The sequence below is a fragment of the Capra hircus genome, chromosome 18, assembly GCF_001704415.2.
Source record: "Capra hircus breed San Clemente chromosome 18, ASM170441v1, whole genome shotgun sequence".
Lineage (NCBI taxonomy): Eukaryota > Metazoa > Chordata > Mammalia > Artiodactyla > Bovidae > Capra > Capra hircus.
The window spans coordinates 58290545-58316508 of NC_030825.1; the positions used below are offsets into that span (position 1 = coordinate 58290545).

The following is a 25964-nucleotide window of genomic DNA, read 5'->3' on the forward strand; positions in this document are numbered from 1 at the left end:
CTTCCCCTAGGCAACCACAAATCTGTGCCCTGCGCTTGATGACAGATTTTAAAATATATTGATTTCTTTACTTTTTTCAATCTAGCTGTCTTAGTTGCCCCATGCAGGATCTCTGGTTGCAGCAGGTGAACACTTAGTTTCAGCCTGTGGGATCTAGCTCCCTGATCCAGGATCGAACCCAGCTCACCTGCCCTGGGAGGGCAGTCTTAGCCACTGAACCACCAGGGAAGTCCCAATGACACAGAATTTTGATGTTGTATTCACTGATGCCCACTGGGCACCTACAACAAGATGGCTTAGAGTAGACACGCAGTAATACTTAATGAATAATCTATAATTAAACCTATGTCGCTCTTCCAACCAAAACCAGACGATGAAGTGCACACATACACGCACACACAGTGATGTTGAAGACTGAGCCTGAAGGTTGCTCATATTCTGAGAGGCAGGGATGGGGAGGAAAGGGCGTTTCAGGAGAAGAAACTGCACATACAGTCTCAGAGTCGCAGATCCTGACCAGGCTGGGTGTGGAGATGTTGGGAGATGCAGACAGAGGGGTGATCTGTGCGGAGAGTCAGCATGGGAGAGCCCCCCAGGGCTTCGAATCCAGCCTGCAGTGTGGGCCCCTCCGTCCCCTGGGTGGGGAGGAAACAGAGCTGCTCCGACTGTGCGGAAAGTGGACAGGAACTGTCTCTGGCGAGTCCTCTGACCCGAGGGCCGTGTTTCCCAGTGAGAGGAAGCAGGAGGTGCATGGGTTCAGTGACTCAGGGAAGAGATGAGGCTGCTGGAAGGACCAGGGTCACGACGGGGAGGATACGGACTTCTAGATGAACTGTGCTTAGGAGGAAGAATGGACAGCATTTAGTGAACTGTTGGATCCCAGAGGATGGAAGGGGGTGATGAAAGAGGGGAAAGCCTGCCCCCTTCCCAACATCTGGCCTTAGAGGCTGTCTTGTCATCAGTGTGACAGGGAGCCAAGCAGAGAAGTGAGTTTGGGGAGGAAGGTGGCAGCTCTTCTTTGGCCACACTGAGCTGGGCAATCCCAAAGGCCATCCTGGGGGAGGTGTGCAGTGTGATGCTGGGCAGTGAGATGCCTGCATCGCTCACCTGAAGGGTTAACCTGGGATGGCGGTTGCATCTGCGGTGCCCCCTGCTGGCCTGGCTGTTTTCCTCCTGCAGGACCTCACACTGAGAGAAGAAGAGACCAGGCTGTTTCACTCTGGCCAGAACAGGGTGCAACTGGGCAGCAGACTCACCCATCCCCCGTTCCTTGTTCAGGGGCAGGAGGGCTGATAGGTGGAAGACCCCACAGACCCTCCAGAGCACAGCAGGTGCCTCCAACCTTGACACCGGACAGAGGACAGCCCATACCCCAAGGGAACCCTAAGCACTGCCAACCCCAACCCCACCCCTTCCCATCAGCCTCCTGCTGGCCCTGCGCCACCCCCGGTGGTGCTGGTTCAAGGCTGCAGCCCCCTGCGCCCTGCCCTGCCCACCCCTCCCCTCGCCCGGGGCAGTGCTCACAGGAGGGCCAGAAGGCAGAGGAAGAGGAGCGGGATCTTGACAGCCGCTTCCAAGATGGCCACCAGGACTGGCAGGGACAGAGTAAACGAACAAAGTAGGTGATTAAATCGTTTAAGCCCACTAGGGGATCGTAGGTAAAGAAAAAGGTATGAGAGACCCTGCAAGTTAATGGTCACTCAAGAGAGCAGTCTTGCTTAGCAACAAAACCCATGCAGCTGCAGCATGAGATGTGGCCCCAGTAAAATGACAGCAACACGAGACCCCACACGCTGCCCAGTGAGCTCGGTGAGTTAATGAGCCCTAGGACATGCTGTCTACGCACATGAAAAAATAATAATTTATGGACAGAGGACCCTTCAAAGTGAAAGACCCTCATTGTACTGAGATGCGAATTTTCCATGATGCCTCAGCAGCCCCAGCTTGACCATGTGGGGACAAGAAGACTCCCCAGCATGATGTGGAAGGGGAGCTAGTGAGGAAATGTGACGCCTACTCAAGAATTAAGAAGGAGGTGATCTTCTCCCTGTTTCCACCTTTCCTTTCTTTATGAGACTGTAAACCACTGAGATCTCGGGGCATGGCACCCTCTGGAAAATTGTAAGCCTCCTCAGTGTCCTGTTTTAATAAATCACTTCTTATCTGTGACTTAGCCTCTTGATGAATCCTTTCTGTGCTGAGTCATAAAGAACCAAAGCTCACTGGAGCCCCCCTAAGAGGCCATCTAGTGATTTCAGCACCACCTTGCCACACGCCGTGACTGGCCTGCAGGAAGGTGGGACCAGGACAAATTCACCAGCTAGACCTTATCTTGGGTCCTTCCTCTCCCACGAGGACTCCAGACCTTTTTGACTCACTGGATGCCAGACCCCATGTGCCCACGCCTCACCCCATCCCCATGGGCTTACCTTCCAGCAGTTGAATGGAGGCGGGCGGAGGGGGGGGAGGTTGCAGAGTGTGGAAAATGCATGAGTTGGACTTCATGAAAATGAAAAATTCTGCTTATCAGTTGACACTACTGAGAAAGTGAAAAGCCAACCCATTTAATGGGAGAGAATATTTGCACATCATAGATCTGATATGTATGTAGTATCTAAACTGTATTTAAAAAGCTTACAATTCAACAACAAAAAGACAAACATTGCAATTTTAAAAATGGAAAAATGGATAAAAAAATTTCTCCAAATGACCAATAATTTCATTTTAAAAAAGGAATGGCATCATTACTCATTCCATAAACATAATTGAAATCATGATGAGATATTTCTTCACACCCAAATTTCTGTTGCAGTTTTAAAGGAAAATAACAACATCCACAAGGATTTGGAGAAATTGGAACCCACATATATTGATGGTGGGAACGTAAAATGGTCTCGTCAGTGTGGAAAACTGCTGACATTTCCTCAGAAGTTTAAATGTAGAATCTACCATTTGACCCAGAAATCTCACTCCAAGGTATATGCCCGAGAAAACTGCAATGATCAAAAACCAAAAATGTATAGCAACACTCACAGCAGCATTGTAATAGCCCCAGAGTAGAAACAACGCAGATGTCCAACCACTGCTAAACAGATAAACAGAAGCTGGTCCATCCATGCAATGAAATATTATTCAGACAAAAAGAAATTGATACTGATACACGCTTAATGAATGATTCTGGAAAATGGTTTTTTATGCGAAAGGAGCCACATGGAAAAGGCCACAGTCTTGTAACATTCCACTTGTATGAAATGTCCCCCATAGGCAGATCCATAGACACGGACAGCAGGTCCGTGGTTGCCCCGGGCTGGGGAGGACAGTGTGGTGAGTGACTACTTCGTGGGCACCAGGCTTCTCTCTGGGATGATGAAAATCTGAGATGGATGGGTTTAGGGAGTAGTGAGACTTGTACAACATCGTGAATGTTCTCGAAGCCAACTATTGTCTATTTTAAACTGGCTAAAACGGTCGATTTTATTTTATCTGATTTTTCCTCAATAAAAATAATGCGTTTAAATAAGCAACGCCATGTAGAGATGCCAGCTTTCATCTGGTACGGGCAAAGATCAAAAGCTGTCACATATACGGCCTTGGTGAAAACAAAACGCTTTCAAAATATATGATCCATCAAAACATGCATAAGTTACAAGCTATGGGGAGGGAAAAAACTGCAGAGCTGAAGGAGTCAGGTCGTGGGTGGTGAGGGGCTTTGAGGGGTGGGCTCTGCCCTGTGGATGTCGCCCTGCTCTTGGGGAGCAGAGGAGGAAGTGGACAAGTCCCAGGGGAGTGAGGGGAGGTGGGGACAGCTGGGCACAGCGGCCATGGGGACAGGGGAGGGGCAGGGACCACTGGGTTCACCCACTAGGGGGCTCTGGTCACTGGGGAGGGTCCAGAGTGAGGCAGGGACCAGCAGAGAGCAGCCCAGCCCTGAGCCAGAAGCAGCCTCGATCCTGACAGCCCAGGAGGGGACCTCCTTCCTACCTGTGCTGTCTCCTTGGAAGCCTCTGGTCACTGGGCTCTGTGGAGCACCTGGAACTGGAAGAGAGGATCTCCTTCCTCAGCGGGGGGACCAGGGTGACGGAAGTGTAGTCATTCCCTCCCCGCCCCACCCAGATCTGCAGAACCCAGGCAGGACAGGCCTTATGTCCCTCTAGCCCCCTCCCCAGCTGGGCCTCCAGGAAAAGAGCACCACAAATCCCCAGCCTGGTTCCCCTGCCCAGCATACCCTCAGAGCCCCTCCGGCATCCTCACCCCTCACTCACAGGTGACACTGAGCAGGATGGTCCGCTCCGCCATCGCCCCACTTGTGGGCAGCTTCACCTGACAGGTGAGCCTGGTGCCGTGGTCCTGGGGCCGTGGGGTGAGGGTGAGCACCGATGAGAAGGGGGTCCTGGGGCCCAGGGAGCTGGGGGCAGCTGACGTCCAGGAGAAGATGGGGGGCGTGGCCCGCTCACAGGCCCAGGGCACAGAGCAGGTCAGGTTCCCCGGGCGGCCGGGCTCCAGGGCCCCCGGGCTGAGGACGTGGGGCTGGTGGGTGAGGGCTGGTGAGAGGAGGGGGCAGATGGGAGGTCAGGAGGAGGCATTGAGGTGTGGCCCCCCCAGAGAAGCTTCAGGCTTCAGTCCAGCCCCTCCCTCTGAGCCCCCACCTGCTTTACCCTCAGTGCCTCCCAGGAGGGGCCCCCACCCAGCCCTGCCCTGGGACCCCCATGACCCCCACTCTGGCCTCTCCCAGATCCACTGCTTACCTGTCACATTCAGGAAGAACCGTTCAGACCTGTAACTCCATTTCATAGTTCCTCTTTCCACACGAAAAAAGTAGGAACCTCTGTCTCTCTTTCTGGCGTCTCTGATCTCCAGGGAGCAGTTTTTGTTCCTGGGGTCCCCGAGGAGGTGGAATCGGCCCTGGGTCTCCTTCTGAACTTCACGATCTAATTTGTTTGTGGCCACGGGGGCATCCGTGGATACCTCGGCCCCTTCCCGGAACCAGTAGCCGTGAGCTTGGTCAGAGTCTTTCCAGCCTTCCCTGGGATGGTAGACGAAGCAGGGCACGCGGACACACAAGCCCTCCTGCACCGACACGGCCCGCGGCACGTCCAGATGGTATCTCGGATCCTGAACCAGGGACCCTGCGAGGAATCGAGGATCAGCCGAGCCCCCGCCCCGCCGACCCCCGCCCCGCCGTCCACTCACCCGCCCACAGCAGCGGCGGCAGCAGCAGCGGTAGCATGTCTGAGCAGGAGGGTGTCTGGGCTGGGCGTCCTGTGTATGAAAAGAGAAGGGAAGGGAGAGGGAGGTAGGGCTGTGGGGAGACGCGAGGGGAGCTGGGGAGGAGCAAGAGACTGTTCACAGAAGAGGAACTTCAGAGCCGGAGCTCCTCCCCCTCCACACACAGCGGACGGGACACCCCTGGGCCCAGAGACCCCGGAGACCTGCCCAGAGAGGAGCAGACAAGCAGGGGCCCCCTGTCCTGACCCCATCTGGGGCTCATCCATCCAGCAGTGCAGTGGGGATGAGGAATGTGGCTTATGAACCTTCAGGCCTCTGGACCTTGGTGGAGGCACCCCCTGACCTGTCACGGGTGCACCAGGGGCGTGTGCAGACCTCAAAGGCATGTGGGGAGGGGGAATGTAGTAGATGTCTCAATGGCTGGGTCCTGCTGCCCTGGCCAGGGAGGGTCACCCTGTTGTCCAGACTGGTGATTTTTACCCCTGCCCCAACACGCCAAGGGACATTTGGATACTGGGTGAAACTGGCATGTGATGGGTCTGGACAGAGGGTTCTTAACATGCTATATTCCACCCCCAGCACCTACTCCTGCAACAGAAATCATCCAGCCCCAAAGTCAACAGTGCTGGGACTGAGAACCCAGTGACTGGGACCTAGTCCAGACCCTAGAGGTCCTCAGTTCTTCCAGGTGTGGAGCTGACATTGAGCAAGACCCTAAAGGCCTTTCCCAGAGACAGACTGCCCCACGTCCCCTGCCTCTCGTTTGTAAAAGAAACCTTTAGCCTTCTAAAGTGAACGTGAAACTGTTAGTCACTCAGTCGTGTCTGATTTTGCACCCCATGGACTGTAACACGCCAGGCTTCCCTCTCCTTCACCATCTCTTTGAGGTTGCTCAAACTCATGGCCATGGAGTCGGTGATGCCATCCAACCATCTCATCCTCTGTCGTCCCCTTCTCCTCCTGCCCTCAGTCTTTCCCAGCATCAGGGTCTTTTCCAAGGAGTCAATTCTTTTCATCAGGCGGGCACAGTAGAGGGAATGGGAAGGGCCAAGCTCTTTTCTAGGATTGTTTGATGTCTAGGTTCCCTCTTTCAAGGAACCAATAGCCCTGTGAAGCAAGAGGAAGTCGTGACAGAAGCGTATGTGTGTACGTGTGTGCATGCAGAGGAGGAACCTCAGACCTTCTCTTATCACAGCTTTACAGTCTTGAGAGATGGTGCTCATTTACCCATCTTTCAGAGAGATGCTGCAGTCCAGAGAGGGCAACTAACAACCCAAGGCACTTGAGAAGCCGGGACCTGCTGCTGCCTCTCCTGGCTCTGCATCCTGTCCTCTGGAACCTGCTCTGGTACTGGGGGCTTCCCTCATAGCTCAGTAGGTAAAGAATCTGCCTGCAATGCAGGAGATCTGGGTTTGATTCCTGGGTCGGGAAGATCCCCTGGAGAAGGAAATAGCAACCCACTCCAGTATCTTGCCTAGAGAATCCCATGGACAGAGGAAACTGGTGGGCTACAGTCCCTGGGGTCACAGTGTTGTAGCCACGCATTCGAGAATCAAACTCACTTAGAAGGACATCGCAGATAGTGGCGTGTGCAGTTTATTACACCGGCGGATACAAGGCAGAGTCTGCTCTTAGCCAAGGACCCCAACCAGTTTTTGTGAAAACCTTTTATACTCTAAGTGTACGTCCCCAAACCCACCTCTCCAAATTCCCTGAAACTAGTCTGAGCAAAAGAAAAGGAATATACAATCAAAGTTAACTCTTGATTCATATGCCTTAAGCGTAGGTAGTTAACAGTGGACAATTATCAATAGTGGTCGTACTCCAATAAGCATAATAGATGTATGATTCTATTCGGTTATACAAATAATTAGGGTATTCTTTTAGGGGACGGGGAGCCCTGGGGCTCTTCCTTCCCGGGGGCCTGGTTTTCTAGTTGGTATGTTGTTTCCATAGATACTGGGCAGATAGTTCAAAGTCCACAGTCGGGCCCAAGATGGAGTCCTGCTTTCAAGATAGAACCAGTTGTTTCTTCCTTCTACAAGAGTCGGACACGACTTAGCAACTAAACCACACCACCCTGCATACCAGGGAGCAAGGCACTCCGGGGCATGTATCGGAGTTACTACTCTTCATCATTTGCCTGCTTGCTCAGTCACTTAGTCGTGTCCGACTCTGCGACCCCATGGACTGTAGCCTGTGAGGCTCCTCAGTCCATGGCATTTCCCAGGCAAGAATACTGGAGTGGGTTACCATGTTGACCAAGATCAGGGTGGCCGAGTTTCACAACTCCACGGCTCCGCCTGCTAGTCCGATGCACTTGGGGTGATGGGGCTTTGCCTAGCAGGTCTAGGAGGACAGTGGCTGGAAGTTATTGGGGCTCCACCTATTTGCAGTTGCACAAAGGGCCCAGGTTAATATTCCTGGTACTCTCCAGGCCTAATAAATAGGTGGGGATGGAAATTTATTAAGTAAAGAATCTGTTCTCAATGCAGGAGACCCAGATTCGATCCCTGGATCAGGAAGATCCCATGGAGAAGGGCATGACAACCCACTCCAGTATCCTTGCCTGAAGAATCCCATGGACAGAGAAGCCGGGTGGGCTATAGTCCATGGGGTCGCAAAGAGTCAGACAAGGTTGTAGTGACCTAGCACACACACATGCTGACTGCACCTGGTAGAAATTTGCCCTGGGAGGGGCTGTGATGTTTTGCTCTTCCAATAAGAACAAAGCTGAGCTCTAGAAAGTGATTAAGGGCTCTATGAGACAGCTTCCCTGGCTGCCACCTGCCCCCAGGTGAGCTCTGGGACTGGCTAAGAGGAGCCACATCCAATATTGTTGCAGGGAAAAGCTAATTCTGATTCCAGGTTGGGACTGTCTCTTTGACTTGCTTTTCATTACTTTTGTTATTATAATCATACATAATTGCCTGCCTCAGAGAACCTGCCCCTCTGCCTAACTGGTAAAACTGAAGAGCCCTTGTTCAGGACTCTGTCCACTTGTGGATGGCTACAGGAAGGAAGAAATTAACACATCCCCTGCCTGAGGCTTGCCATTCTAGGAGATATTTGCAAGATCAATGACCGTTTTACTTTCCTCACCTCCCCCTGCCCCAGTCTCTGATCTGTAACAGATCCCGGCATCCAGACTCCAATAAGAGGGTTATTTTTACACTGAAGTCTGCCATCCTCTCGGTCAGCAGGCTTTCTGAATAAAGCTGTATCCCTTGCCTCAGCAGGCTTGTCTCCGATTCACTGGCCTGTCATGTGGTGAGCAGAGCGAGCTTGGACTCAGGAGTATTATTAGTAGGTCTTTCTGGAGGGAATCATTTCCCCAGTATCATCAGATGTCTCTGATTCAGAGTCTGATGAGGTAGGAAACCTCAGGCTCCTGGCTAGGATTCAAACAAAATGCTCCAAATTATAGGGAATCCAGGACGGAATGGATCAGTCCAACTCTGGGTCTGCTTGAGGGCAAGAGAGAGTCTCTGGAGGCTGGAATGAATTCCAAACCTGTAGGCACCTCCCAAGGGGAAGGGGCCTCCTGAGGGTCTCCTTGCTTTTAACTCTTATGTTCTTGCATGCGTGCATGCTGTCCAACTTCAGTTATGTCTGACTCTCTGCGACCCCATGGACTGTAGCCCACCAGGCTCCTCTGTCCATAGGATTCTTCTGTCAAGAGTGCTGGAGTGGGTTGCCCTTTCCTCCTCCAAGGGATCCTCCAGACCTAGGGATCGAACTCTCATCTCTTATATCTCCCGCATCAGCAGGCAGGTTTTTTGCCATTAGCGCCACCTAGGAAGCCCCTTAACTCCTGTAGTGAACTGGAATTGGGCTCTGAATGAAACCAGTTCTAACTGAGCTACCAGGAAAGCCCACTAAAGATTATACTCATAAATCAATTACAGCAAAGAATTTACTTATGGTTGGAAGGGATGCCCACAACATATGAGCATTAGTGCCGCAGCCAGCACAAGCAAGAGTCGCACCTGCACAGGGAGAGAACGGAGCGTCCCCACTAAGAAAAATAAGAGAGAGACAAAAGATGGGGTTGAGAGGATCAGACCAAAATGGCTGATGCCTTCCTTTATTGTGCTGCAGTATATATAGGATAAAGTACGTGACTTCTGACATTCACAAAATTGTTCTTAATCTCCAGATACAATCACAAGACCCTTACCATTGTGTACAGATCACAAATAGATAATCTATCTTCTAACAATAAGCTAATCTATCTTCTATGAAATGTTGCAAGAACTAGACGTCCCGGAGCCTTAAGGGTAGTAAATTCTTCAGGGGGGCGGGACAGGGAGCTTAGGGACGTGCCTAAGGCTCTGCATAACGCCGAGCAGCTCCCAAGACTTAACCCTTCACGGGCAGTCCCCCACACATTAGGAATAACAGTGTCAAAGTTCAGCAGTTCTGTTTATCCCTTGAAGACCTGGGACAGACCTTCATCCTCAGTGCCAAAATGGCAGTGTTAACAGGAACTGTTACAAGGGCTTTGAGCCTTGTAAACTTCTATGATGGTCTTTAAGCCTTGAAGGACTTCTTGTGCGTGCGTGCCAAGGTTCTTGAGTTGTGTCCAACTCTCTGCAACTCTGTGGGCCATAGCCCACCAGGCTCTTGTGTCCAAGGGATTCTCCAGGCAAGAATACTGGAGTGGGTTGCCATGCCCCACTCCTGGGGAATCTTCCCAACCTAGGGATCAAACGTGCCACCTGGGAAGCACTGAAGATCTTCTTACTTATAGGATATTAACTCTGAAAAGCAATTTTGAGAGATCTATTTGAGTTTTTAAAGTCTTTATCTGTTTTTAACTTTATTTATTTGGCTGTGCTGGGTCTTCACTGCTGTGTGGGCTTTCCTCCAGTTGCGGCGAGTGGGGGCTTCTCCAGCTGTGGGGCACTGGCTTCTCATTGAGCGGCGTTCTCTTGTTGCAGAACACAGGCTCAGTACTTGTGACTCTTGTGCTTAGTTGCTCCCCAGCATGTGGGATCTTCCCAGATCAGGGATCGAACCAGTGTCTGCTACATTGGCAGGTGGATTCTTTACCCCTGAGCCACCAGGGAGGCCCTAAAAGTCTTTAATGAATTTGTTACAGCATTGCTTCCGTTTCATGGTTTATTTTTTTGACTGTCGAGGCGTGTGGGATTCCAGCTCCCTGACTGGGGATTAAAGCTGCATCTCCTGCTTTAGAAGGTGAAGTCTTAACCACTGGACTACCAGGGAAGTTCACTGGATTTTGGTGGGAGGTGACAGTCAGGCAAGAAAAGTAAATTTATTAGAGGGAAAAGAGAGGGTGACTGGCTCTAAAGGAGAACCAGCATCCTGCCTTTCTGACAGAGTCCTTCTTATACCCTGCCAATGAAAAATTCCCTGAAGGGAGGGTCACATAGCCGGAGGTCTGGAATCTGGTGGTCTCACAGTTTTGAGAAGACAGGCACCAGTGAGATAACAGGATGCCATTTGGACAATTTGGTCAGTCTCACAGATCACTGTGATTTTATTCTTTGTTTGCGAGGTCGACATAATGAGCCATCTTATCAGTGAGACCCCATATGGGCTCTATCATTCCAGCCTTTTTGATTTAGGATAAGGGCCGAAGGTCAGTCTTCTGTAACTGCTTCCTGTGAGACAGGGGCATCATGGGGGTGAGATAAGAAAAGGCTGGAATGAGGGTTAAGGGGATTTGTGTGGGGTCGAAATTTTTGATAATCCAAATGAGTTAGAAGTAGCTCGTAGATAGTTCAGTGGGTGAAGGCTTTTAAGCGATCCTGAAGAAATTTTGAAAAAAAAAGATGCATTAAACATGGGCCGAAAGTTGTAATAAGGGTAAGCAGAAGGAGAGGGCCTAGGAAAGGTAGGACCCAGGGCATCCAATTGTAATTGCTTACCCAATTTTCCCATGAATAACTGAGGTGTTGGCATATTCTCGAGGCCCTGTTTGTCAGATTTCTTGCTGCTTCCTTTATAATGCCTGATATATTGGCATAGAAACAGCAGGCTTCCTCCAAAAATAGACATAGGCCTCCTTTTTCTGCTGTGAGGAAGTTTAATCCTCTTCTGTTTGGAGGACCATGGCTGCCAGGGAATCTGGCTGGTTTGGGATAGTGATAAGGCTGTTAGCTATTTCTTCTAGGCTGTCACTGAGGTCTTTCAGTTCAGTTCAGTTCAGTCGCTCAGTTGTGTCCGATTCTTTGTGACCCCATGAATCGCAGCACGCCAGGCCTCCCTGTCCATCATCAACTGCCGGAGTTCACTCAGACTCGCGTCCCTCGAGTCAGTGATGCCATCCAGCCATCTCGTCCTTGGTCGTCCCCTTCTTCTCCTGCCCCCAATCCCTCCCAGCATCAGAGTCTTTTCCAATGAGTCAACTCTTCACATGAGGTGGCCAAAGTACTGGAGTTTCAGCTTTAGCATCATTCCTTCCAAAGAAATCCCAGGGTTGATCTCCTTCAGAATGGACTGGTTGGATCTCCTTGCAGTCCAAGGGACTCTCAAGAGTCTTCTCCAACATCACAGTTCAAAAGCATCAATTCTTCGGCACTCAGCCTTCTTCACAGTCCAACTCTCACATCCATACATGACTAGTGGAAAAATCATAGCCTTGACTAGACTGACCTTAGTTGGCAAAGTAATGTCTCTGCTTTGGAATATGCTATCTCGGTTGCTCATAACTTTTCTTCCAAGGCATAAGCGTCTTTTAATTTCATGGCTGCAATCACCATCTGCAGTGATTTTGGAGCCCAAAAAAATAAAGTCTGACACTGTTTCCAATGTTTCTCCATCTATTTCCCATGGAGTAATGGGACCGGATTCCATGATCTTCGTTTTCTGAATGTTGAGCTTTAAGCCAACTTTTTCACTCTCCTCTTTCACTTTCATCAAGAGGCTTTTGAGTTCCTCTTCACTTTATGCCATAAGGGTGGTGGTGTCATCTGCATATCTGAGGTTATTGATATTTCTCCTGGCAATCTTGATTCCAGCTTGTGTTTCTTCCAGTCCAGCGTTTCTCATGATGTACTCTGCATGTAAATTAAATAAGCAGGGTGACAACATACAGCCTTGACGTACTCCTTTTCCTATTTGGAACCAGTCTGTTGTTCCATGTCCAGTTCTAACTGATGCTTCCTGACCTGCATACAGATTTCTCAAGAGGCAGGTCAGGTGGTCTGGTATTCCCATCTCTTTCAGAATTTTCCACAGTTTCTTGTGATCCACACAGTCAAAGGCTTTGGCATAGTCAAAAAGCAGAAATAGATGTTTTTCTGGAACTCTCTTGCTTTTTCCATGATCCAGCGGATGTTGGCAATTTGATCTCTGGTTCCTCTGCCTTTTCTAAAACCAGCTTGAACATCAGGAAGTTCACAGTTCACGTATTGCTGAAGCCTGGCTTGGAGAATTTAGAAAGACTTTGATAGTAATATAAAGAGGTTGTGAGTTCTGCGGTCCCTGTCCCAATCCCAGCAGCTCTTCCTAAACTGATTAATAGAGGAATGAATTGAATTGCCCATCTGGGTCAGTTATGAGTTAGTGGGGTAGGGAGCATCTGATTGTTAGGAGCAATAGAAATATCTAGGGCAGATATACCCAGGGTGCATGTTCCTGTCAGTTAGTGGGAAGACATAAACAGGTGCTGGTTCCACATAAGAAAAATATTCCAGGAGTAAGAAGACAACAGCTGAAATCAATAACAAATAGGAGTCTTTCTGGGAACTCGTTAGGAGTCTCTGAGACAGGCAGTGAGCTCAGCCAGTGTAGCCCCTACAAGAGGAGTATTTTCACCATAGGCAGAAGGGAGCCTCCCTGAGAAAGTAAGAGAATGTCCTGCAGTTCCTGAGACATGATAGACGGGCCTGAAGGGAAGGAGAGATGTGAAGTGTGATTGCAGAGCTGTGATGGTATAGTTCCTAGTTGGAGGGTAAGAATTGTTTATAGAGTTTTGTCTGGAAACAGAAAGGAGCCTGCTGTGGAGGAATGTCAGAAGTGGTGGGTATTAAGGAGCACTAACCAGGCTAGATTAGAGGGTGGGCTTGCGATAGTAATAGAGGCTTTGAATTTTGAGAGAAGGTCTCTCCCCAGAATAGGAGTAGGACATTTTGGGAGTATGAGGAAAGAATGGGAAAATGGGGTATCTTGAAGTGTGCAAGGTAGAGGCTCGGTTATTCGTGGTGTAGATATTAAACCGTCAACCAACCAGAACGCAAGGCGAGTGCAGAGGAAAAGAGCGAGCCAGGCAGTCAGGCAAGAAAAGGGAAATTTATTTCCTATTTATTTCCCAAAAGGGAAATTTATTAGAGGAAAAAGAGGGGGTAAATGGCTCTTAAAGAGAACCAGCGTCCTCCCTTTCTGATGGAGTCCTTCTTATACCCCACCAACGAAAAATTCTCTGAAGAGATGGTCCATAGCCAGAGGTCTGGAATCTGGTGGTCTCACAGTTTTGAGAAGATAGGCACCAGTGAGATAACAGGATGCCATTTGGGCAATTTGGTCAGTCTCAAGGATCACTGTGGTTTATTCTTTGTTTGTTCTTTGTTTGGGAGGTCGACATAATGAGCCATCTTATCAGTGAGACCCCATGTGGGCCCTATCAATAAACAGGTTCATCAGATTTTTGTGTGCAAGCCTAAATTTTGTTGAATCAACAGGCTTTGGAAAACCCCTAGGAATCACATGAAGAAGTGGCCCAGTGATTGCCCAAGCCTGACCACATATTAAATTAACAGGCTGGGCTCCTCACAGTAATCCTAGAGACCTTTCAGGCTTTTCCCAGTTAGTGGCTTTCACCCGATGGTGGAGTCACTGGCAAGCATTCACTTATAAGCATATGAACGAACTGATGAGTTGGTGAAACCAGGGTGATAAGTTAGGCTGACTATATTGAAGGGTGTCCACTTAAAGCAAAACGCAGAGCATCTAAGTTTTATTCAGGGTCTTCCTGAGGACTGTAGCCTGGGAGACAGCTCTGAGGAACTGCTCCAAAGAAGAAGGGGAGGAGCCAGTGTGTATTTGCATTTTGGGGGCAGGGAAAATGTGTCATCAAGCACACAGCTTAGTAACTGATCACTGCTCATCACAAAGAACAGATATACCAAGTTAATGATTTTAGAGCTTTTTATGAGTATGACTGATGCTGGAGTCTGGGGTCATTGAAATTCTTCCTGAGCTACGCATTTTGAGGCCTGATTATCCAAAGCACAGAGCACCTCATCCTGAAATCCTCTCAGGGTGCCCTGTTGGTGGGAAACTGCAGCAGGCAGTGACTGAACCCTTGTACTCTAGGTGAGGAGTGACGCTGTTTGTTCTCTTTTTGGTCACAGGTGGGCCAATTCTGTTTTAAGACAAGTAGGTTGGGATATCAAAAATTCCACATAATGGTCATTGATATTCTAAACTGCCATATGTCCCAGGTCCTTCCTTGTGGGTATCAAGTCCTAAAGATAATCGGCCACTCAGAAGAGTGTCTCCTCCCCAGCCTCCCCTGCCCCCACCACGTGGTTCGGAGTCCATCTCTGAGCAGAAAGGAGGTGGAGACCAACGCTCAGGGCCTGAGATGATGCAAGTCTATAACAGGGCACAGGAAGCGGCCGAGTCCCTGGAGAGATCCCTCCAGCAGGAGGGCCAGAGTGACTCATGGACCATTCCAGACCCAGGTGCAGGCTCTGGAGAAAACTAGTCCTTGTGGGTAAGAGAGTCGGGCTAGCATGATGGTGGGGCAGGGGGAGAAGGGGAGTGACCCAGGACCCTCCAGTAGAACTTTCATGAACTCACACACCTGGGCTCAGCTTGCCCAAGACACACATACACAGATAGCATTCATCTCTACCCACCATAAAGTGTGATGAAATTGAACCCTAGCGCACAACTCCCAGCAACCACTTCCTCTGGGTTCACCTCCTCTGCCCTCATCCCCTCCACCACCTCTCTGGCAGGACCCCACCCAATCCCTCACTTTCCCCAAAAATACTCTGCTTCCTCCTGATACTGACCACTCTCGTGTTTCCCTGGTGGCCACGTATACTGTCCTCTAAAACCTCTAGGGTCCACACCTGGAGCTCTAGGGGAGGGGGTCTTCGCTATCTTTGCCTCCTCCATGGAGGAGGTTCCCAGAGCAGCAGACGCCTGCCTAGATAACAGATCCCCACCACCATTCATTTTCATGCCACTGAACCTATATGGTAAATCAAGACAGTGTAGATCCTCTTGGGGGAGTTTAATCCACCCAGATAACCATTCTGAGCCCTCCTGCTGGGCTCCACCCTGACCTCTGGGGAGCTGGAGACACAGAAGTGAGTCAACAAGGAAGATGGACAAGGGGAGGAGAGAGCTAGGGTGCCAGGGATCTAGAAATGGGAAAGAGCATGTGCAAAAACCCAAGTCAGAAGAAAGTGAAGTTGGTCAAGAGAGACCTATATGTGTGACTGGGACACACAGCCTGGATGCTGTGTCTTCTGATGAATGAATGAATGAATGAATACATGAGTGAATGAATGAAGGTGGTAAAGTAGGGTAGATGTGACTCAAAAAGAGCCTACATTGGGTCCTAGAGACCAGTTTGCTAAGAGTGTGACAGCACTGGGGAGCATGGAAGATACATAAGCAGAGAGAGAGAGCAGGGTCACCTGTGGGGCTTTGTAAGGATCCACAAAACTGACCTGTGAGGATGGGCTGGAGGCTGAGTATCCAGGGAGGAGGCCAGCCTGGAAAAGGATGATGAAAGAATGGACCAGGGCAGGGGCTGAGGTGACAGGGAGAAGGAGACAGGGTCAGGGGTCCTTCAGAGCTAGAAACCCATTCACCAGTGTCTCTGTGGATCATCGCCTGTGGGTATAAACCTGTGTGTGTGTGTGTCTTTTTCTGTTTGTCTTCCTCAGCCAGTCTGCTGGCCTGTGGGATCACCAAGGCCTCCAGCCAAATGTACATCAGCCCAGACCCATTCACAGGTTTGAAGGGATACTAGAGCCTCCTGATTGTCAACAACGCCCCTAAAGATGTTCAGGAATATAGTTGGCGCAAGGGTGCAAATGACACTGAGGAAAATCTGATTATCAGCTACAACACCACATCTCATTCCCAGCAGAATGGGCCCGTGTACAGTGGCCGGGAAAGAGTGTCCCCTACAGGCGCCCTGCTGATTGCTACTGCTGCTAAGTCACTTCAGTTGTGTCCGACTCTGTGCGGCCCCATAGATGGCATCCACCAGGCTCCCCTGTCCCTGGGATTCTCCAGGCAAGAACACTGGAGTGGGTTTCCATTTCCTTCTCCAATGCATGAAAGTGAAAAGTGAAAGTGAGGTCGCTCAGTCATGTCCAACTCTTAGCGACCCCAAGGACTGCAGCCTACCAGACTCCTCCATCCATGGGATTTAAGGAGTCTCAATTAAATGATACAGGGAACTACACCATGAGGGTGGACGCTATCAATGACACGCAGAGAGCAAGTGTCTGGCTTGAGATTCAAGGTGAGTGGGCAGCTGCCCCACTGCCCAACTGCACTGAGTTGAATCTGGAGGTTTGGGGAGTGGTGTTCCTTGGAGCTCACAGTGTTTAGCCTCCACTTGCCCTCAGATGACATTGGGAGTCTTGGTGGATGGTAGTCTAGCTTCTCCCCAGAGAAGGGACCCTCACTATGTTCAAACACTTCAGGTTCCCTCTATCTCCTGCTGTGACAAATAGGACAAATAGCCACAAGCTTAGTAGCTTAAAAGAACACTCATTTCTGTGAGTCAGAAGTCTGGGCATGGCTCAGCCATCTCCAGTACTGAGACTCACAAAGTGTCAGCCGGGGCTATATTCTTATGTGACTCTGTCCATAGCATTTCACCTCATGGCTCTTTGTCTCTTCAAGGTCAAAAACAGTATCTCTCTCTAGACTGCTGAGAAGGAAACTTACATAACAATGGGTAAAGAATACACCTGAATCCAGGAAACTCAGGAGATGTGGGTTCAATCCCTGGTCAGGCACATCCCCTGGATGAGGGCATGGCAACCTACTCCAGTATTCTTGCCTGGGAAGTCCCATGGACAGGGGACCCTGGCGGGCTAGAGTTGGACGCGATTCAGTGACTGAGCACTCACAGGCACACAATGATGGGAGTGACAGTCCATCCCCTTCACCATCTTCTATAGGCTACAAGAAAGTCACAAGTTCTACCGGCATTGAGGGGATGGGATTATACAGGGGTTATAGTAGGGAGTGGAGATCATGGAGTCATCTTGGAATTCTGTCTACTCCACCGACCTCCAGGGGGCTCCACAGGGCTAGGGCAGGACAGTGTGGATTTTGAAGACTGAAAGACTTCTGCTTACCTCTGACTCTGTATATACCAAATCGCCCTAGTCTTCCTTCCCTGGTCCTCTTGTCAGTAGAATCAGAGACAGTGTGGTCTGTCGTAAGGTTAGAGGAAGTGTTTTTAAAGGGAATGGGACTCAGATAGTAGGAAGAATTGTTATGGAGAGCACAGACTATTTCCCAGTCCATACGACCCGTGGTTCCATGGATGGAGGATCCAAGTTTTATAGAAAGAACCACATGAAAACATGCTTATGGGAAGAACTCACCATTATTGCAGTGAACAGCTATAGGGGTGGCTCAGCCCACAGGACCACAAGCTCAGGGGATTGCCTACATCTCAACTACCTCGTGCCCACTCCTTGCTTCCCTGTCTGTCTCAGCCCCGAGATTCTAGATCCCATCTTACAGTTCTGGGCTTCTTCCCAGCCTGCTCTGAAAGCCCCTGTGGAGAGGAACAGAGCTTGGACAGGCAGATCCAACCCCTAATCTTCTCCTTCCTGCTTCACCCAGTGTTTGAAATCCCAGGCATCTCAGTGAACACCAGCTGCGCAGGACTGAATGTAGACTCGGTGGCTGCCATCTGCCAGACCAACGACACGAATGTCTAGTGGTTTGTAGGCTACACACAGGTGTCCAGCTCTGAACACATGACCACCTCTCCAGACACTAAGACCCTCATCATCAAAAGGAGCAATGACTCACCACTGTAGTGTGGGATCCAAGTCTTGGGATCCAATGGGACTTGGGATCCAAGTCCCATTATTAAGAAAAGTGAACCGGTCTCTCTGATGGTGACCTGTGAGTGTCTTGGGGTCATGGGAGGGAAACCAAGCTGGTCTCTGGGTCTCCCAGGGACGTCATGACAAAACAGGCAGAGAGTGGGGCATGAGACACCGTGAAGACAGCTGTGCTGGCTTCAGATCCCAGCTCTGGCTGTTTGAAGCTTTGGACTTCAGAATTATCCTCAATGCTCACAACCCCGGTCCACTCAGTTTAAACTGAGGGCCGTAATCCCTACTTCTCAGACAAGAAATACTATGAAAGCATACATCCAGCTTTTGTGTAAAGAAGGGACTGAGTGCATGCTCAGTCACGTCATACTCTTTGCGACCCCATGGAATCCATGGGATTCTCCAGGCAAGACTACTGGAGCGGGTTATCATTCCCTTCTCCAGGAGATCTTCCCAATGCAGGAATCGAACCTGGGTCTCCTGCATTGCAGGTGGATTCTTTACATTCTGAACCACCAGAGAAGTCTGTCTGCTTCTACTCTACACCTATTTTATTGTGACATGAAGGGCAGCCAGACAGCTGGCCTGTAGTAAGTCTCCATGACAAAAGACACTGTGATGACTCTCATTGTTCTTGGCCCAGCTGCCTTCATGGGGTGGGTCTGAGGATCCACTTGGGGCACAGAGTGGGGACACCCTTGGTAGGAGGGAGACTTCCTGTGGATTGAGAGGAGACAGGACCCCCAGTGGTCAGAAGCATAGTCCGGGCGTCCTGCCCTGTCTCTGCAGATGGACCCTTCTATGCAACAATCTTCAGCACACCTGTTAACTACCAGGGCATCTTGCCTGCTGAGATCAGCTCCCAAGTGAAGATGGAAGTGTCTTTCTGATGGCATACTGCAAATCAAGTACCACTGGATCCACAATATCTCTGTCCTGAGCTTCTTGGAGAAGAACACCACCCTCCCAAGTCTGACCTGGGACCAGATGGGCAGGTACAGGTGCATCACGGAGAACTCCGCCACTCATGAGATCTTCTACAATGAAGTCCAGGTCCAGGCCCACGTGCCCAGTGGGTGCAGCAGCTGCCCCTTGCTCTCTCCAAATCCCGCCACTCTCATGCCTCTGCCTAGGCAGTGCTTGTCATCAGAAATGCCCTCTTCATTGTGTGTTGCCATCCTCACGATGGTCAAATGAAGCCCCCCACAACCTCCCAGGTCCAAGTCCAAACTGCCTCCTTTATGAGCCCCCCGGAGTCCTCAGGTCAGAGTTGGAGTGAATTCCAGGGATGTAGGATCAGCCAACACTGACTGAGTATTTACACTAGCAGCCACCATTCTAACCTGAGTGATTCTAACCTGGGTGACCCTCCAGCCTCCCTACAGTGTAAGTGACCATTATTAGCATCACCTCCACTGTACAGATGAGCAAATGGAGCTGCAGAAATTTTGGATGCTTTGTTCCAGGCTCCAGTTCTAATAGGCAGAGGATGCAGGATTCAAACCCTGGCCATCTGACCTCACAGCCTCTGCCCTCCACAGATCCGTGGGGCTGCTCTGCGATGAGGAAGCAGGAACATGCCAGGGGAGGTGGTGGGGGGACATGGGGAGCTTTCCATGGTGTGGCCTCTGGAGCAGGTTAGGAAGGAGTCTGCACGTAGGGGAGGCACCTATTCAGGAACCCCACGTCCGATCCTCCACACCACAGAGAGAGATGGACAGGCTTGGGGAGAGAGCAGGCATGCAGGGCCGTGAAGAGTTGCAGCTCTGGAGCCTAGCGACCTGAGATGAAATCCCAGCTCTGCCGCTGCCCCTCTGTGTGAACAGGGGCAGCAGCATCACCTCTGTGAGCCTGTTTGACCCTTTGCAATTTGATAGTGAGGGTTCTAGTCGATAGGGTTGCTGCACGATGGACATCAGACAGGGCACAAGAAGCCGTCAGCCTGGCTCAGAATGACATGAGTGGACACTGAATGTGGGCCGGAGACATTTATTTCAGTCACTCTGCACTATTTTACTAAGCATCGAGTGATACAATTTTTGTGTATGTATGATGCCTCATTTCATGCCACTTGACACCCACTGGACTATGAAACTTCAAGGGAACAGAGGCTGGGCAAGTTCTTAAGTCTCTATTTGTCCCCAGTGCTTAGCACAGTGCCTGGCACACAGTGGAGCTCAGTGAATGAATCCCCATGGAACGAGCTCATGGCCCCGTGTAACCAGCACACCCTGTACCCTGCTGCTCTCTGCCCCCAGCTTATGCTTTTCTGGAGGACTTACTGCTCCCCTCCATGACACTGGACACCTTTTTGCTTTGTGCTCCACTGTGCACTTCCCAGATAGAATGCCAGCCCCATTAGGGCAGGAAGTTTGCCTTGTTCACTGCTGAGCCCCTAGTACCTGAAACAGTGCCTGCGTGTGGTAGGGGCTCGTGAGTCTCCAAGGAGCAGATGTGTGGGTGAATGAAGGGATGAGCAAATGGCGGTCCTGATCTCCATGCCTCTTCTCCTTCTAGGGATTAGCCAAGACGTCACCATGTCAACACTCCTCCTGAACTTCCTCATGACGTGGTCAATCTTGGGCTATGTCCTCCTCTTTACACTCATCCTTCTGGGCCTCATCAGATGTTACTCCACCAGGTACCCATCACTCTGGGCCCAGGGTGGGACGCTGGCTGGGGACTGGGACTTTAAGACCAGCACACCCTTGAGAAGGGGAGGCAGAATCAGAAGGGGAAGTGATCAGCCAGGAACAGTGCTGTGCCGGGGTCCAGCCCCGGTGGATCCAGGGAATTCGAAGGGTGGACGGCGTTAGCGTGGAAAGACTTGTTTGTTTATTAATGTAAGATTAGATTAAGAAACTATAGTGTAGTAAGAAGATTAAGTGGAGGAAGAGGGCTGAATAGCTTGGTTTACGCGGAAGGCCAATAAAATTCCAGACAAGGAATTTGCACCATCTACATTGGGCCACCGGCGCCCGCTTGAATATCTAAGGGTGCCTCGCCTTAAGCTCCCTTTCGTGCGGGTCTTAACAGCCAGGGCAAGTAAGTAGACCTGGCGAGCCTCCGCGCCCCAGGTGGAGATTCAGCCTGAAATTAAAGTAAAGAGCAGAGAGAGGGAAAGGGAGAGAAGAAGAGAGAGAGAGAAAGACATGGGGGGAGCCAGATTCCCAAGAAACCAGGCCGAGAGACTAGTTCGAGAAACTGGTCCGAGAAACTGGCCCCTGGCCCCTGGCCCCCATCCTTTATTGTTCAGAAGGCCTTTTATACTTTTGATAAAACACGGAGATCAATGGGTAATACAAAATTATGTAGCATTCGCAACCCAGATTCTTTCCGTATATCATTTTGTATACAAAAGGTCTCAGGTGATTTACATTATCTTCTGGCCAAGAGGCTTGTTAACACTTTTTGGCTCTCTTCCTTAATGAATGTTAATTTTGTTTCCCCTGAAGTGTTTTTCTTTAATCTGCATCTCCTTAACGCATTAAAGTTACATCTCTATAGAACAAAGGTGCAGTGGGATATAACAAAGAAGGTACTTAACTCAAAGATCTAATGTTGCTAATACCAGGTCTACTACTTGTTTTTCTATATACCAACTATATCTAAAAATAAAGGATATGAAAATTTGGCAGCAAGCATTGACCCAAAAAATGAAACTTTTAATCAGTCCTATTCTAAAGATTTTGACTCCTCCGAAGCCCCTACATTCCTAGGATGTTTTAAGCTTCCTGTGCCTCCTGCGGTCAGCAGGCCTCAAACAATCACATGCGCAGCTGTACGAGTCCTGCAGGCAGGCTAGAAAGCCATCAGAGGGTTTTTGGATCGAAACACTCTTTCAAATGCAGAAGACTAAAGCCCTGAATTGACTTTTTCCAGAAAATGTCAGAAGAGTGGAAAAGCAGAGCACAAAAGCCGGCAGATTTTTGTTGGGGTATATGCTTAGGAATTTCCAGAGGGGTCCCTGAAGTCTGAGCACGCCTTGCGTATGTCAGCTTCCTTCCTCATGACCTTGTCACGGGCGGGATTCCTCACACTGGCTTCCAGCAGTGCTGTCAGGGGTCATCTGGGCAAACAAATAGTTCTCAAGGACCAGAGGCTTATAGGGGAGAATAAGGGTCTGGGGTCAGCCATGCCTCTAAACAGCAGTGAGGTTTCCTCCAGTGACATCTTTTCAGCCCAGTTTGTTTGTGTTTACAGTGTAGATATTGAAAGTCAACCTAGAAAGGCAGGTGTGAGAATAACAGGGGTGCGTGTCAAGTATCCTGCATGTATCTGGTAGTCACTAGTTACCAAGAGAAGTTGGGGAAACGGGTGGCAGAGGTCAGTGGTGCAGGGGGAAGAGATTGGGTGGAGAGAGGATTAAAATCTAGGCTCAAAACTCAGCTTTGCCGCCAGCTGGATGGGTGACCTTGAGCAGATCATTCCTCTTCTCACGTCCTCCCAGCCCCTCTTGGAGGATGTGAAGAGTCACACTGCCCTGGAGGGTGATGTGGGGATTAGACACACATTGTGGAGGATGAAGGGACTGGCATTAGTTATAAGAACAGAGTGGAGCAAAGATTTCCATTCTCAGCGCTATAAACATTTGGGGTCTGACAATCATTTCAGTGGGGCTTTCCTGGTGGCTCAGCAGTAAAGAATCTGCCTGGCAAAGCAGGAGACTCAGGTTCGATCCTTGGGTTGGGAAGATCCCCTGGAGAAGGAAATGGCAACCCACTCCAGTGCTCTTGCCTGGGAAGTCCCAAGGATGGAGGAGCCTGGTGGGCTACAGTCCATGGAGTCGCAAAGAGTCAGACACGACTGAAGCAGCTTAGCCTGGGTTCCGTGGCAGGCGTAGGCAGGTCAGTGATGTGAGTCGCCTGTAGGTGAAGTGGGCAGATCAGGCAGGGGATGGACTGAGAGCAAGAGAACAGTCATTTTGAGTGGCCTGACCATACAATCCACCATCCCATGACACATAGCATCTTCCTCCAAGAACTTAAGACCTCAGATATATTAAAACTATGGGGGGAAAGCTATCTAATCACAAAGGCAAAAAAGTCAATAAAAGTGTGGGGACTTTTGGTGTAGAAGTCAAGCCTCTGGATTCATCACCTCCTACTCCTGGGGTTCCTTCAGGATGTGCGGGCTTGGAAAGAAGCAGTGACCTCTCATCTACCCACAGCTCTCCTATATTCTTACAGTTTCCCGTGGATCCCAGATTTGACTTCTTCCCTAATTCCTCTCCATAGGGCCAATCGGTCTGTATGTCTGTCCACCTCAGACATGGAGGACACGACCTGATGGGCGAGGAGGTGAGAGGTGAGTCAGAGACCTCATAGAGACGAGCTAGGCTGGAAGGGGTCCAGGGACTGGCTGGAGCGGAGAGTCAAGCAAAGGACTCAGGCCAGTCACTCTGGAATTGGAGGTGGAGGCTCCTATAGAAAGTCTACAGTCTGCTCCTAGGACCGAGGGGTGGTGGGAGGGTGAGGAACCCCAGGAGCACATGGCTACTGACCACGCCATCTGCCAATCAGAACCAGCCAATGGGATGTAGACTGGGGCGGGGCTCTAATTCCCACGCCTCTTCCCCACCAGTAAACAGGATTCCAACTTCTCCACTTCCTTAACCTGACCCTGTGGGATCATCAGAGAGGCTGCAAAGGTGCCCCATCTCAGCATCGCCAGTGACAGAGAGACGGAACCACCTACACATGTCCAACAGTCGGGAACTGCTTAAATGGGGCACAGCGCATGTCAGGTGAACCTGTCATGGTTAGAAACTTCGCTGGGCAAGGAGACTCACTGGTGTGCGAAAGGTTCAAACTTGATGCCCAGTTAGAAACGCACAATACAGACCACGTTATGAAAAGTATAGATTAGCAAGTGGATATGGGTAAAATATTACAGTTTGTATGCCTGTCTCCACAGTTTTACATACGTATGTATGTATGATGTACATATAATAAATATACAGATCTGTGCAAAAATTATGGAAAATGCTAACTACCCGCAGTTCTGTCTCAGTTTCCTTCTTTGCACTTTACTGTATATTCTGAGTGTGGTTTTTTTCATCACAAAATGTATAATTTGTTCTCATAGTTAGAAAAAACAACGCAATACTTTGGCAAAAACCAACACAATTCTGCAAAGCAATTATCCTTCAGTTTTAAAAAATATTTTTTAAAAAATCTGAAAAATAAAAAGAGAAAATACAACCCAATAAATTTAAAAACATCATGGAGTTAGTTCAGACCCCCATAATGCCATTTCTGAAACTTTTTTCTGAACTTTCTTCATGGGTGTGTCCAAAAATATGTAAGCAAATTTGTTCATCACCATGGCAGTTAGAATGAAAGGAAGGAAAGGGCAAACAAGGAGGGTGGGAGGAAAAAACAGGATTAGCTAAATCTCCAACAGAGTTTCCCAGCCCATCCTGGTCCCTTCTTATGAGATAGAGAGGTTCCAGTTCAGCCTATTAACAACCATAGAGTTACAAGCTACCTGGTTGGAAGCAGCATTTGAAGGAAGATCAGAACATTCTTTCAAATCTGAGGCTGATTGTGATAGTCTTGAATAGGTTCATCAGGTTTTTCTGTGCAAGCCTGAAATTTTGTCCAATCAACAGGCTTTGGAAAAACCCTAGAAAGCATACAATAAAGTCATCTAGTGATTGCCCAACTCTGACTGTACAATAAATCAGTTGGCTGGTCTCTGGGTTCCTAGAGACCTCTCAGGCATTTCCCAGTTAGTGGCTTTCACTTTGGTGCTGGAGTCACTGGGAAGTCTTCACTGATTAGCATATGAACTAACTGATAAGTTGGAGAAACCAGGGTGATAAGTTAGGCTGACTCTATTAAAGGGTGTCCACTTAAAGCAAAACACAGACCATCTAAGTTTTATTCAGGGTCTTCCTGAGGACTGTAGCCAGGGAGACAGCTCTGAGGAACTGCTCCAAAAAGGCAGCGCAGAGCCAGTGTGTATTTGAATCTGGCGGCTGGGAAAACTGTGTCATCAAGCATACATCTTGGTAACTGATCACAGCTCATCACAAAGAACAGATACACCAAGTTAATGATTTTAGTGCTTTTTTTTTTTTTTTTTTTTTTTTGCATATGACTGATGCAGAAGTCATCAGTCAGAATTTATGAAATTCATCACCAGAAGAATTCATGAAATTCGTCCCTGAGTCATGCATATGGGGGCCTGATTACCCAAATCACAGAGTGCTTCATCCTGTTTTTTCACCCCGAAATCCTCTCAGGGTTCACTGTTGCTGGGAGATTGAAGCAGATAGTGACTGAACCCTTGTACAACTAGGTGATGAGTGAGCTGTTTGTTCTCTTTTTGTTCTCTGTGGTCCAGTTCAGTTTTAAGGAAAGTCAGTTGGGGATATCAAAAGTTCCTCATAATGATTATTGACATTCTAAATTGCCATGGGTCTAAGGTCCTTCCTTGCAGGGTATCAAGTCCTAAGATAATCACCCACTCAGCAGAGTGTCTTTCCCCAGCCCCTCCCACCTTGCAGTTCAGAGTCCATCCCTGAGCAGGAAGTGAGTGGAGACTACATCTGGGGCCTGAGGGGACACAGGTCTGTAAAAGGGCACAGGAGGTGGCTGGGTCCTGGAGAGATCCCTCCAGCAGGGGACTGGAGGGGCTCAAGGACCTTTCCAGACCCAGTGCAGACTCTGGAGGGAACTGGTCCTTGTGGGTAAAGAGCTCTTC

The 25964-nt window shown here is 49.5% G+C and overlaps 2 protein-coding genes across 4 annotated transcripts in view; both read right to left on the reverse strand.

The window, feature by feature from the left end:
- Positions 1–25964, reverse strand: part of LOC108638075 (protein ZNF738-like) — a 132978-nt gene that overhangs the window by 53530 nt on the left and 53484 nt on the right. The window lies entirely within an intron of this gene.
- On the reverse strand, positions 408–5279 carry LOC102174471 (myeloid cell surface antigen CD33). Of its 3 annotated transcripts, none has more exons than XM_018062955.1 (7): positions 5191–5279; positions 4746–5126; positions 4263–4541; positions 3982–4035; positions 1525–1591; positions 1108–1188; positions 408–832 (listed from the first exon to the last, which is right to left on the reverse strand). In XM_018062955.1, exons 1-6 carry the CDS (start codon positions 5225–5227, stop codon positions 1116–1118), a joined length of 891 nt encoding a protein of 296 aa, XP_017918444.1. In that variant the 5' UTR covers positions 5228–5279; the 3' UTR covers positions 408–832; positions 1108–1115. The 3 variants fall into 3 exon arrangements, with proteins under 3 accessions (XP_017918444.1, XP_017918445.1, XP_017918443.1); XM_018062956.1 differs by having other exon boundaries at positions 408–837; XM_018062954.1 differs by lacking the exons at positions 408–832; positions 1108–1188; positions 1525–1591 and having other exon boundaries at positions 3173–4035.